General features: G+C 33.6%; 1 protein-coding gene across 13 annotated transcripts in view; it reads right to left on the reverse strand.

The window, feature by feature from the left end:
- Positions 1-13,963, reverse strand: part of Dgkb (diacylglycerol kinase beta) — a 645,864-nt gene that overhangs the window by 438,200 nt on the left and 193,701 nt on the right. For all 13 annotated transcript variants that reach the window (XM_063238955.1, XM_063238993.1, XM_063238976.1 and 10 more), the window contains 3 exons: positions 10,782-10,922; positions 3,267-3,316; positions 225-299 (listed from right to left, as the gene is read on the reverse strand). In XM_063238955.1, coding sequence (XP_063095025.1) covers positions 225-299; positions 3,267-3,316; positions 10,782-10,922 — 266 coding nt within the window. The remainder of the gene's footprint in view (positions 1-224; positions 300-3,266; positions 3,317-10,781; positions 10,923-13,963) is intronic.

The raw sequence follows: 13,963 nt of genomic DNA on the forward strand, positions 1-13,963 counted from the left end.
ATTCAAAACAATTTCAGTGCAGAAGAAAGTGAGAGTTACTGCTAAAAGCATTATGTCATCACATGGACCTGGCTGTCATATTCAAAATTCACTTTGATTTCTGATTAGAAATGGTAACACAGTTATCCAAAGACAAAATCAGATTTTAGTAAGGTCCTTGAAAAGATAACAAGGAGAAGGACCCTCTCAAATTCAGTAAAAAGCCAAATCAGTCATCTACCTACTGGGTTAAGCTCGGTGACATCCCATTCAAGGTACTCTGCGACATGCATCATCTGACTGATGATATTTTCCAGCTCCTGGAGAACAGGGACCGGGGAAGAAGCAGAAGATCATGTTAACCTTTCACTTAGAGGAAACATTTTGTTCAAGAAGCAGCTCAAATATAAGAATTCTATAATCATTTATCTTTACACAAAATGCTTTTTTAGTATCATGCAGCCAAAGAGAGCACACACAGAATGCTTTTCAAAGATCTGATTAACTACACAGAAAGAGGAATTTAAATATGAAGTTGTCTTGTGCTTTGCCTAGACACTTTCACCAAGAGAGGGCACAGTGATACCAAGAAATAGTTTCTTCTGGAAGCAGTACCTTATGAGTGCAGGAACCAATGTATATTTTCACAGGAGGGAATTTTTTCAAGTCACGGAGTAGCCTGACCCTTTGGCTTGAAAACAGATGTTGAAGGGTGGAAGGAAGGATTTGAGAGTGACTGAAAGGTTTATTTTTATTTTGATACTCTGAGAACATCTATTGACCGTGCTAGTCATTTATTGAGATAGTTCGCTCGCAGCAGGGTGTTCCGGGTCAAGTTTTGGAGGCTAAGTGTATATAGTTTATTTTGTGAGTGGATGGAACTTTAGTTTGGATTTTCATATTATTCTGTTTAATTGTAAACCCTTTGAAGAACTTCTAGGTAATACACATTGCTTGATTTAGTAAATTAAAATACTTTTGAAATGTATATATTTAACATTTTAAATTTTTCATTGTTATATACTGAAAAAAAATTAAATATGATTTTTAAAAGACAAATTTAGTTATAAATATACAGTATAGCTTAAATTGGTGTTTTAAAGTATAATTTAAAATGTTAGAAGTATAAAAGTATAAAACTTAAAAGTATGCTAATCAAACATTATTCTACACAAATCTCTCTTGCAATATGTGTGGTCAATTTTCACTGGATAGAAAGAAGGTGGTTTTAAGTGTCTGTTTGGGAATTACATTCTCTCTGAGAAACTATTAAATGCTATACTCTTTAATTCCAAAAAAATTTATAAATGTTATTTATGTAACACAATTTGTCCTGGCATTAATATAAATACAAAAGTATTTTTAGAAGCATAATTAATTATGCTAACGTTGTGTGTATTGTATAGCTTGTGTGTGTGTGTGTGTGTGTTACTAACCTCTCACCTACTACTGTATCTTTGCTTAAAGTCACTTTAATAGTTTGGGTGAGTTAATGAGAGCTGGGATAATTTTTTCAGAGCAGAAACTTTTTCTCAGAACTTAATGTGACATTACATAGGTTATCTAACCTCATGCTCAGATTTGTCATCAGTAAAGCGAATATTCTCACTTTTTCTAGTTCTTAAATTTACCTCAACGGTTAAACGTGTTCTTCTATGGAGTACATTAATCTTATTGTTTGACATGTTACAAATGAAGAGTACAAATAAGTCTTATTTTGAGACAGTTACAATTTTTAAATTATCAATTTTCTCCCTATTTTGCTTCGAAAATGTTAACTGCTACACATTTAAAATATTAACACCAATGACTTCAGAAGATAGGATTTAAAAGTGATGTTGAGGGAAATTATTGGTATAGTAGATTGGAGCAAATCCTAAATATTAAATACAAATATTTAACACAAAAAAAGTAGACAAAGATTAATCATAAACAAATTAAATTTATTCTTAATCCCTTGTTGAATTTTGGGAACACAATTATAAATAATGAGAGAGAACTGCCATATCAGAAAATGGCGAGAGAACAAAAAAAAAAAATGTTTTGAATGAATTTATAGACCACCTGCCCATGGGTAAAAGACTAATAAAGAAATATCACAAGTTTAATTTAAAAGAAACAACAAATAAAACAAATCTGCATTAAAATACACTTTGCATGAGTGTAGCCATTAGTGTGAGCATGAGGAAAGTGAAATATCTAGAGAAAAAAATCGTAAATTCCTAGTGCCAGAGCACTAGGAAAATGAGGAAATTTACTATGTACCGTAATATTCCTAAAAGGAAAAGGGAAAATTAGAAGTCACTTAAAAGGAACACCACAGGAAAAAAAAATACTGAGCCCTAAACATAAGAAATCCTATAACAACAGTCTCTAGCACTTTCCTAGGGTAGGAATTATACTTTTTTATTTCTTTCTGGAGAAGCTAACATGCCATTTATCCTGTTCAGTGGTACATAAACCTGTGTTCGAACGCCTCACTTTCCTGTTACTCACTTATTGCTTTATAACATTATTGCTTTTTTGCCATCTCTTTTTCATAAGAGAATGGAAAACAATATTAAACAAAATATTTATTTTCAAGCATATACTGTATTATTGGATGAAACCTGAGATAGACTTTCACCAAGTACTGGTGCAGGAGGCTGATTTCCACTTCTCAGCAACTACTGGTGGTTTTCATATCCTACAAACACAATGAACATTTAATAGTTCTTTCTAGCTAATCATACAGAAATGGTATTTCTCTCCCATGTTATGTTATTTAAACTATACTGTGTAGTATCTATAAAATTGGATGAGATATTTTAAAAAGGTAGTTTGTCAAGTCAGTCTGTAATCACATTTATTTCAACAGTATGTACGACAAAAATACTTTTTAAAAATGACAAAATAAAAAAAAAATAAATTGACTTTGTAGTTCCTTTAGGTTCTGCTAATACTCTCAATATTTTCTTTACTGTCAGATCTCACAAGTAGTTTTTCTTTCTAGATCAATGGTCTCAACATTACCTTATGTTTTATTCAGTCAGTGTTGGAATCTTCCTTTTTTTATGTAAGTTCAGCACAGAAAAAAAGTTATGCTTTGGTAACAAAACTTCAATAGAAGAATCATAATCCTGCCCCTTAGACCACTTTGTCTCCTAAATGCCAAATGATAAAAATGTCATATGAGTAGTTGTGATATTACATCTTCCTTGTTTGGTGATAGCTATACATTTGTTCACTGCATTTTTTTCAGAAGAAATTTCTTTAAAGTTTTCTGAAAATTCTAATTGAAAAATTACCGAGCTGTCCAGGAAGCCATTCCCATCTGTGTCATAAAGGCGAAACATAACTGGAATAAAAAAGGCATTGAAAAAGACTATAAGTGAACAGGATCGAGGTTAGTTTAAAGCACATTCTTTAAAATTTAGGCTGTGTTGAAAACATGCACTAAAATCCTCCTCTTTTCAAGCAGTTATTTCATAAGATCATTTACCAACTCATATTAAAAATGAATGAATCAATCAACCAATAAAATACTGGATATTAGATTTAATATCTGTCAAATTTTGTTTGTATATAAGGAACACTCAAATGTAATTCATTTATCTCAAAAGTTTTATTACTAGATACATAATCAAATATAACAGAAGTTGAAACATACAGAATCTGGGTAAAAAAACGTATTTGGAAATTTAGAAGTAAATCATAATTTAGAATCCACTACTCCATGAGTTTTGTGCAACATTGTTTTCTTGGTTATGACATGAAAATAGCCTTCTTACCACAAAACACATCTTTGTAGTGACAGTTAAGTGAGTTGGTATACATACATGCATGCCACCCAACCAGAGCAGTGCAAAACAAGGGATCCTTCTTTGATGAAAGAGACCAGCACAGGGGCGCAGTGTTAGCATTCCTATAGTGGGTCACATGCTAAGATCCGTGGTGGAGCTTCATTAAGGTAACTAATCTTCAAACTAAGGAAGTAGAGAGTTTGGCTGTCTGCTACTGATCTCAGGAAAGCAGGATAAACCCCCTGACCAGCCTAGGCCTCCCTTGTATAATCTACAGACCACTGGGACACCATGGAAGATGCTGCAGGTGGTGTTTTGGGATAAATAGTGAAGAATGATCCAGCTGTAAAAACAGAAGAGTAGAAATAAAAGTTTGTGTTGGATTTGTATTATTTCCTGGAGGATCTTGAGATCTGAGGTGTGTGCTATTAATATAAAAACAGTAGTAACAAAAAGATCTAATTATGCAGTGAGTTTAATCATTAACTGTAATTATTCTTATATTTAATGATTATTATATTTCATTGCTCTAAAATATGATTATTTATAAGATGCAAAATTAGTCTCTAGCCACTAAAAATGCTACCAACTTAATGACTTAATTTCTTTTTTTTTTTTTGCAAAAGGCACCTAATATTAATAATGTTAAAGTGTGAAAGAAATGTGTGCATTGAAATAAGGTAAATAAATGCTAGATCAGCTTGAAGACTTAAATTTTATTTTCAAATCACAGGGATCATTCTGTTTCAAATCTCAATAAATGAAATTAAATGCAGGAGGTATATATATATATATATATATATATATATATTACAATGTGTGTATAGACCATGATGTTCTATTCCAGCAGCAAATGATAAACTACATTTTTTTAAAATACCATGAGAGAGGAGATTGACACCAGAAAGAAGTCACAGGCTCACACAAGTTTAGTTATGTTATAGAACAAGTGGCACTATGACTCTGTTAGTATCTGCTGGAATAAATCACTGCAAAACTGCCTGATAGTATTCACACTTGTGGGAACTTTGTGTCCACTGGTAGCGAGGAAAGGGAGAGCTTATAAAATGAAAGTTTCAATCTGTTATGGTTTGTGTCTGGATGACCCCTAAAGTCTCATGCAGTCATACGGGCAGGTTTCTAGAGTTTGCAATTTATTCATGGTGCATTGCTGGGATAATGGGTGTGAGTAATACACCTACCCTGAGGGTGGATAATCTACCTAATGGATGGAAGAGTCTTCACTCTTGCTCTTCCCCTTTAACTCTTTCTGCTTGTGCTGTCTTCTGCTGCCATGAACTGCTGCCTCTGCCACTAACCAACTTGCCTTGCACCTAGTAGATTATGGACTGAAACTTCTATTGAAAGTTAAATAAAATTTTCCTTCCTTAATTTTGGGTGCCAAGCATTTTGTCTCAGCAATGAGAGAAAAGAAACCAAAATACAATCCAAGACACAACACTAAAAGGTTATTATAAAAGTTTTGTTGACAACAAAATGAGCTCTCTATGATGTTAAAAGTATGAATGAGAAAGTGAAAGAGAAGATATCTCAAGGTGTAAAATACATGTATGTATCTAGTTGAGTAATGAAAGACATAAAGGCAAATAGCATAGAAAATAGGGAGAGAAAGAATAATTACCATGCAAAGTTATGACTTGGGAGTTCAGTGACCAAATACTATTGATTCTAAGACAATAAAGGTAAAATAAAAGAGATGGCAATTATAAACAAAAACATTAAAGAACATTTAAAGAGCCCAAATTGCTTAACCAGAGTTTATAGTAGACAATTTGAGAACTGATGTTATAAAAATAAAATTATCAAATAAGTGGAACAAAACAACTATTAGGCCCATGGAAAATACAATGAAAAATAACTATTGTTTGGTCTAATAACACTATAAAATCTTTCTACTTAAAAACTATATTGATAAATAATATTGATAAAATTAACAATCACTCTTCAAATATTATAATATGTCTATTTATTCTTAATATTTAAAAATGAAAGCAGGCCCCCAGTTCAAGTGAAATCTTGGGTAAATTGATCTTATTTTTGAAATAAGTATAAGCATATCAATGATTAGGTGCAAAACTAAGGCCAATGTTCAAATTATTCTGTCAACATAATGACTTTCAGATGTGGGTACCTGCTACAAAGTTAAAAGATAATTCAACCCACCTTTTTTTTTCTATTTCTATTCTCATAAAATTTTATTTTATATAGAAGTAATTATGTGCCCACACATTGATTTAATTAAAAGATCATATCCAGGGCATATTATGTAAGACACAATTTTTTATTCCTATATTTTTTTCTCTTCCAAAAGGTTTTCATGTTCCTGTCTGTTTATAATTTGTTTTCCCTGCTAAGTTGTTCATGTGAAAATATCAGTAAAACATTTGTTATTAATAATTAGAAAGTTTATATTTTAAAGGCATTTAAGCTGGAATATCTTTAGTTTTCATATTTCATTTATATATGTATATGCAATATAACAATAAAATTACTGAAGATAATTTTTCAAAATAAAACCGGAACTTACTATGTATGAGGTCAGAAACCAAACACTTTAGTCACTACTAGAAAAACTGATGGTAATATTAATAGTCAGGCTCTCAGGGCTTTAGTTATTTTCATTGACTAACTATAAGGAAATCGACCAAGTTATCTTTAGGGCCTTCTCAGTGTTAATTGTGAGGATTGTAAGCTTAAGATTGCACAAAGCAGTTATTTCACTGCCCATGCTAGTCTTCAGTAAGAGCATTTCAGTTCTCCACTTTCCAAATCCATTTCTGCTGATTTCTTCTTAGAGGTACATTTCAAAATAAATTATGAAGTAAAGCAAAGGAAGTCTTAGTGAGAGACTCAGTGTGAGGCAGGCCTTAAGGGTACACTGCACACTGGGCAGAATGCACTAAGAAATGCATGCTACACCAGTAAGGTCAGGATAGCAACAGCTGAACCATGTAACAGCATTCACCTGCAGCTCAAAGTCAAATGAAAGAGTCACAAGAAAGGGATGGGTCAAACTGTGGAGCCAGATCAGTTTGGAGATACCAAATTAACAGCTTAAATTTTATGCACTATTCAATTTGAAAGTATCAAAATTCCAGTGTTTCACAGCAAGTCAGAAGACAAACAGAAAAGAATAGCCATAGTAGTTGACAAGTAGTTGATGGTCATTTAAGATAACAAGAGAAACTCAAGAATTCACACCAAGGGGATTTAGCTCAGAACATAAGAGCCTGCCTGGCAAGTACAGGGTTCCAGGTACCGAAAGAATTCACACATAATGAGTAAGATGATTGTTAAATGGGTGGGTAGGGTTTTAAAAGGCAAAGCATCTAGATTGCCTCTATAAAATATAATTAAGAAAAACAATGAAGTCTGGCAGATCACTTTTGTAGAAAAACAATCTGTAGAATTTTTATCTTTGCTTCACTGAATTTCAACCACCTCAATATATGAGTAAATAAATTGAATGTTTAGCGCTAAATAGGAGAACATAATTGCAATCAAGGATTCAGAGATCAGTTAATATTTGGAAGAGTAGAGGACCAAAAGACAGCCGACAAATTCAGAATGAAGTGAACTGACTAAGGCAAGAATTTCAAACTGATTTTATCTATTTCATTCTAGACATGTCTCTACGGACTGATTAATGGAAAAATTTGTATAAGCAATTATGATTCTAATTTTATAGTTGAGGAAACTTAGTCTTTAAAAAGGCTTTTAAACTGTACCCATGTGAATCAAATAATGTCAACCAGGGACATAGATAAAGGGAGTATAAATTAAGGGTCCAGATTCTTAAAAATTATGATGTACTATATTTACATTAAAAGTGGGGCAGTGGTAAGTTAAGCAAATGCAGGCTGTGGTCCAAGTAAAATTCTAGATTTTAAAATTTTAAATTAATAGTAGTTCTTGGAAATCATAGGCTCAGAGTATTTCAAGACAGTGAGATGCTGAAATGAATTGGAAGTGAAGTTTGAGAATCTGAGGAAAGCCAGTGCCAAAGAATGACTAAAGGTGCCTCTGCAAAGTAGTATTAAGGCTCCAGATTCGGAGTACAAGCCATCCTTGGTCCATATCTGCATCTGTTTACCATAATGGTTGGTGATGAATATCAACAAGGAGGCACAAAAATGGCACACACACACACACACACACACACACACACACACACACACGCTCACAAGCTTTCTGAGAGTACAAAGGAACAAGTTGGTTAGTAAAGAGCTTGGACTGGAAATTCTCAGAGTAGGCAGCACCCCCAGAATGACAGGAGGATTGTGTGAAGGAAAGCAAATTGAAGACAGGACTTATTCACAACAAGTTCCCACATCTTTGTGGGCACTATCTACTAGTGGGACCCATTTCACAGTGGTCGTTTTCTAATTCCTGACACAGGGAGAAAGTGATGAGAAGAACTAAATAGATTTTAAAGAATACTAATGGGGGGGGGGATGCATTATTTTTGTAAACACTGACAAAGTATTTATTTTGCCTAGTATCCTATGTAGAAAAATCATGCCTTATGCTGTCTTACTTAATAATTCTAAGAAAATCAACCACCATTGCCAATGAATTGTGTGTGTGTGTCTGTCTGTGTGTGTGTGTGTGTCCGTGTGTTTATTGGACAGAAAGAGTTGCATAAACCCATAGTTCTCAAAATGTGTTCCCTAGACCAATAGCATCAGCTTCCCCTGTAAATTTGTCAGAAATGCCACTGAAGGTTAACTACTTGAAACTAAAATCCAAATTGATTCTTCATCTACAAAATAAATTAGTGTTGGTGCCTGATTGCATCTACTTCTGTGTTCATTGTAATTACTTTTCTTGTTCTTTTAATTGATACTGTGCTTAATATGTCATAATGCATTTAGAACTAAGCACACACTACAGTAAACACTGTTAAATACTTTTCAAAGTCTTACTGAGAAAAGTTTTGAAAATTATAGCTATAAAAATACATGAGTATTAGGAGTTTGTGCAGTTGTAGACGTAATATGTACCGTACATTGCTCGGATATGAAAAACTAACAGGAGAAATTGTCAAGTATTGACAGCTAAAAAGAAACAGTAAAAAATCAAACTCAAATTTGATGTATAGCATGGCAAGTTCTGCCAAACTGAGACAGCAAGAAGAAAGGTAGAGGGTCATTTAGTTTGAAGATTAGGATGAAAATCATAATAATAATAGCAGGTTCTAAAGTCAGCCTGTGGGAAGGATACAAAGACATGATTTAGAGAGGAGGAAAATGAGTTATTTGGCATAAATAAGCTTAAAAAAGAACTAGGAAACTCAAAGAACAGAGCGAACGATGATGAAATCATCAAAGAAAAGTACATGACAGGTTAATTTGACTTGATTCATGAAGTGTTTCTGAATGACAGGCGAATTAATATGCTGCCTACAGTTGTGCCCAAAAGTTAAGTGGGTTTGGGCCTCCAGTGAAAACTAAAATGCGTGCTTCTTAAGGATTCCACATTAACCTTAAAAATATTAAACTGCAGCACCAAAGATCGGTGAGGGGAGGATGGATGGTGCCTTCATTCATTCTTAGATGTGGAAAAATATTTGTCTTTATATCTTTATTATAGTTCCAAATATGGCTCTGATAACACCTGAGCAAACTTTGTCCCTGGCTGTCACTTCAATAGAAATTCACTGAACATGAATATTTATTTTGGAATGAGAGACATTTCTGTAGGATCTTAGGAATACAAAATAAATCTCAAAATGCAAATATTTGATATTTATGAATAATAAATATATATCTAAAGGATGATGTTTATATGGTTTATTCATAGCTAAAGCAGTTGAGACTTTTAAATAATCATATGGCAAATTCCTTATTGTTGGAAAATTTATCAAAAATGTTACAAAGTTCAACTAAAGTGCCTCCCACATATAACTCAGAAACATCAAAATAGTTCATATTTGCTTTAGAAATATTAAAATATAAATTCATTTTCTTCACTATTATCTGAGCAACAAAACTTTAAAGTTCATTTTAATAGTGTCCAAAAAATTAAGTTAATCATATATTGAATACATTGTCAGCAGCATGCCTATAAAGGATTTTGAGATAAACTATCCAGTATCAGGATTAGAATTAATGAAAAATAATTCTTGCACTGCAGTGAGTATATTTGCCACCAGAGTGAGCTCAACCACTGTTTATTTTTTATTGAAGAGACTAAAGGTGCTGAGCATCATAATTCTCTACCTGTCACATACTAGAAAAATCAGACATATTGTTTAATTACTTCTATTATCAAGATTCACTCCTATAAAGAAAACTCTCAGCTTTGGGTTTTGAGAAATAATTTGTCTTTGCCAAAGAGTGTTAGCACTGTATGCAAGAGAGATTTGTCTATGAGAGACAGACTCAAGATGAGCGTGGGTAGGAATTCTTTAGCTCAGTAACAGGAAGGCCCCTTCACACACTACAAATAAAATTCTCCTTCCAAACAACTTAAAGGACATGTACCAATAGCATTTTGTTAACTAAAAAATCAAAAGAAGCAATCAAGGGACAATTTTTTTTTTTTTTTTTAAATCCCAATTGTGCCAGGAATTATTGCAACATACATGTAACACCTCCGCTCTGAAGGTTGCAGGTGTCAGCCCTGTCACAGCAACAGAACGACTCAGCAAGACCTTGTTTCAAAAAAATCAAAGAGGTGGAGAGGGGCATTGGGGATTGAGAGACGCAGAAAAACAGAGACAGAGAGGGGGAGAGACTGAGATGGTGATGTAGCTCAGTGTGAAAAATTTAGGAAATCGGGTTTAATAAATGGAAATTGATATATAAATAATGCAAAAATTGATAGCTCTTAATAGCCTTTAATTGCTTGCCTCTCAGTAGGAAAATTGTTCTTTACTGACCTTAAGAAGTTAGACAAACGTAACTAGTGCATGTTGAGTTCTCTAACGTTTAGCCCCTCTACTCCAACGGGAACAAAGCCCCTCTACTCCAACAAAGAACAGAAAGAGACACATACACTCAAGCTTATCCTCGGGTCTTCCTCTTTCCAGCAGGGACAGGTAGCACACGATGTCCTTCAGGTGGATCACGTCCGGGGAGCACGAGTTGGCGGGGGAAGTTCGGGGAGGGGTGATGGCACCTTTATTCATTTTCAGACCTGAAAAAATAGGTTCACATTTTTAAAAAGTGCTCACAGTGCTTCCAAATATAAAATGAATAAAGAAAATAGGGGCTGGAGATTTAGCTCAGCGGCATAAGCACCTGCCTTGCAAGCAGGCAGTCGTGAGTTCGATCCCCAGTACCGATAAAAAGGAAAAAGACAAAAAAAAAAAAAAATAGATAACACGTAGACTATGTAAATGCCTGTACACCCTTCCTAGGAACCAAAAACCAAGTTCTCTGGAGTTGCAATATAGAAAGGGCACAAATATCCCATAACTGGTGGAAATAACAGAGAGGTTTGGGGGATTCAGGGGAGCGAGGCCTGGACTATCTGCCACTGCTGGGATTACACTCAGACTCTACTGTCCAGTGGGAGTTGGTACACAAATTTAATGAATAAAGAACTATTCTGTTCCGTTTTTCTCTGTATTAGGAAATGAGACATAAAAATTGACTGGGAAGTTACAATTGGCCTTTCACAAAGAACTAAAGAAGAAATGTGAGTTTATTTGATTTATATACTGATAAGAAATCTTTTATTTATTTTGAAATAACTAGTGTTTATGGCAAATATTTACCAGGGCCATAAATAAGTCACCTTTTGTGCCATTTAGGAATTTTCCCCCAATAAGCGAGGAAAGAATAAACAAAAATCTGGCAAAATGTAATAGACATTTAAGAGTTAAAAATAACTTGAGACCATACTCATAAGTGAAATAAATCAAAGTCACATGTATAAATACTGTAAGAAATGATAAGAGTACATAAGATTTTTTGGTAATCATGGTTCCCCATTCCACTGCTTTGAAGCCTTATAATGTTTTCATTCATTGGGTGGAATGGTTTTATTCTGTTTTCTTTGATTTTATTATGTGTGATGGCATGAACAGCTACTTTGAAGAAAACAAGACATTGTGGCAGCCTTGCTGATTTTACACCATCCTGCTTTGAAGTCCTACCATGCTTTTGTTCTATTTCCATTGGTTCTATCATGGTGTGTTTTCCTGGGTTTTAATATGTGCAATGGTATAAAAAAATTTATGGAAAATGAGATACTATAGTAGCCATTGTACATTTTCTGTTATTTGGTTTTGAATGTCCTGTAATACTTTGATTTTCTTGAATGGTTTTATACTGTTTTGTTATGTTTGATATTATTGTGTGTGAAAGTATGCTCAACTATTTCAAAGAAAATAGACATTATGGTAGCTACGGTTATATCAGGTTGTCTTATTGTGAAGTACTGTGCTGCTTACATTGTTTTGTTCTGATCTGCTTCGGTCTGTCTTTTGTTTTATTCTCTTTAAAATAAAATTTAAAAAATAAGTTAAAATATAAACAAAACAAAAAATACTATTACTTTTCTAGTTCTATGACAGATGTAGAGAGCTTACTACTGTTCACAACTGCTGCAATTGTTTGGCTAAAAATAAATGAACTGAAACTCGCTCCCAGTAAATATTTAGCTCCACCTTACAGAGAAGCCTGTGAAACCAGGTCCTGCGGCCCTGAGGTGGCCAGAAGAAAAGTTCTAGTATACATGGTGCAGAATTGGATGCAGAACAGCTGTGTGGGTGGATTGAAAAATGGAATAAAGGCTAATGGATTACTAAACAACCAGGCCACTGAAATGGAGGGAAAAAATCCCAACCTAATACAATGTTGCAAGCTCTCCTCCCACAGTACACACTTTACTGAACCTCTCTTTAATGCTCTCCTGCCTTGGATTTTTAACTTTCACTGACTACCTGTTATCACAGTCAACCATCTCAAAGATATTCCTGCATATGATTTAATGATTTATTAAAAATCTTAATAAAATATTATCACCGCCAAGGTTGCTACTAAGAAAAGATACCATTTCTTAAATGTCTAATCCCTATCACCACATTTAACTTTTACATTAGCCTTGTAAGGTACATTGTAGTACTCCTATTTTACAGATGAGAAAATGCATTTTAAATATGATTTCCCAAGAGTTTAGGCAACACAAGTCAATCCTGTGTATTATGCACCAGTGTCCTGTGGAGTACTATTTCCTCAAAGAGAAAGAAAAAGAAGCTTTATCTTAGCTAGTACACAGGTGCACAAACACACATATTAGTGGGTTTCCAATCACCCAAATGTTTTCCTTTCTAACCTCCTCTATTTTTTCTATCCTGTCCTTATTTATATGTAATTTTTTGTCAGACTCTTTAAATTGAATTTACTACCCAGTAGGTCACAAGGCAACATGAATACCACTGCTTTACACTCTTGCTTAGCTTTCTTCATCAAAGACCGACTTACTACATCTACGTATCTACATTTCATATTCATTCTATTCTTGTTTATAGTCATCGGTTACATATATACTCTGTATATTAAGTGCAATATCATTGTATATCTAATGCAGCAGTAGTTTTTATCAACTCAAAAAGGTAGAGAAGTAAAGATGATTCTGAGCTTTAAAACCATCCAAATAATTGTGACTAACCAATTAAAGCTTAGCCAGCTGCCAGAATAAGAAGTTCTGATTTTGACTTTGGCACTGACCCTTGACACGCCTGTAACTTCCAGATCTGTAGACACAGCATCTGAATTACAGTTGGGTAAACTGTGACCTGACCTGCTCTCCCTGATGAGCTAATTCGCTCTTTTTAGTTTTTCTTGTACACCACTGAAGTGATTTAATCAGCTCAGCTTAACAAAAAAAAAAAAAAAAAAAAAAAAAAGGAAAAAAATACAGAAGAGAGAAAACACGGTATTTATTTTAAAGAAGCATAAATATTTGCATTTCACTGTTTTTGTATATAAGATAATGTATTTGCATAAAAATAAAGTTCATTTACTTTACTAGCTGGTTGCATAAGGCAGTACAGAATACAAAGAATATAAATAATTGGAAAATATAATGCATATATATTATTCTATTTGCATTTCTGTATGTTAGATATATACTGAGCAGGAACATACAGACATGTGTTATATATAGCTTTTTGAAAGCACATATACTCTACTAAAATTCTTTTTGGCTGAAAAAATGAGTTCCATTTT

Source organism: Cavia porcellus, unplaced genomic scaffold (genome assembly GCF_034190915.1).
Source record: "Cavia porcellus strain 051 isolate PalLab524CR breed Dunkin Hartley unplaced genomic scaffold, mCavPor4.1 scaffold_2, whole genome shotgun sequence".
NCBI lineage: Eukaryota > Metazoa > Chordata > Mammalia > Rodentia > Caviidae > Cavia > Cavia porcellus.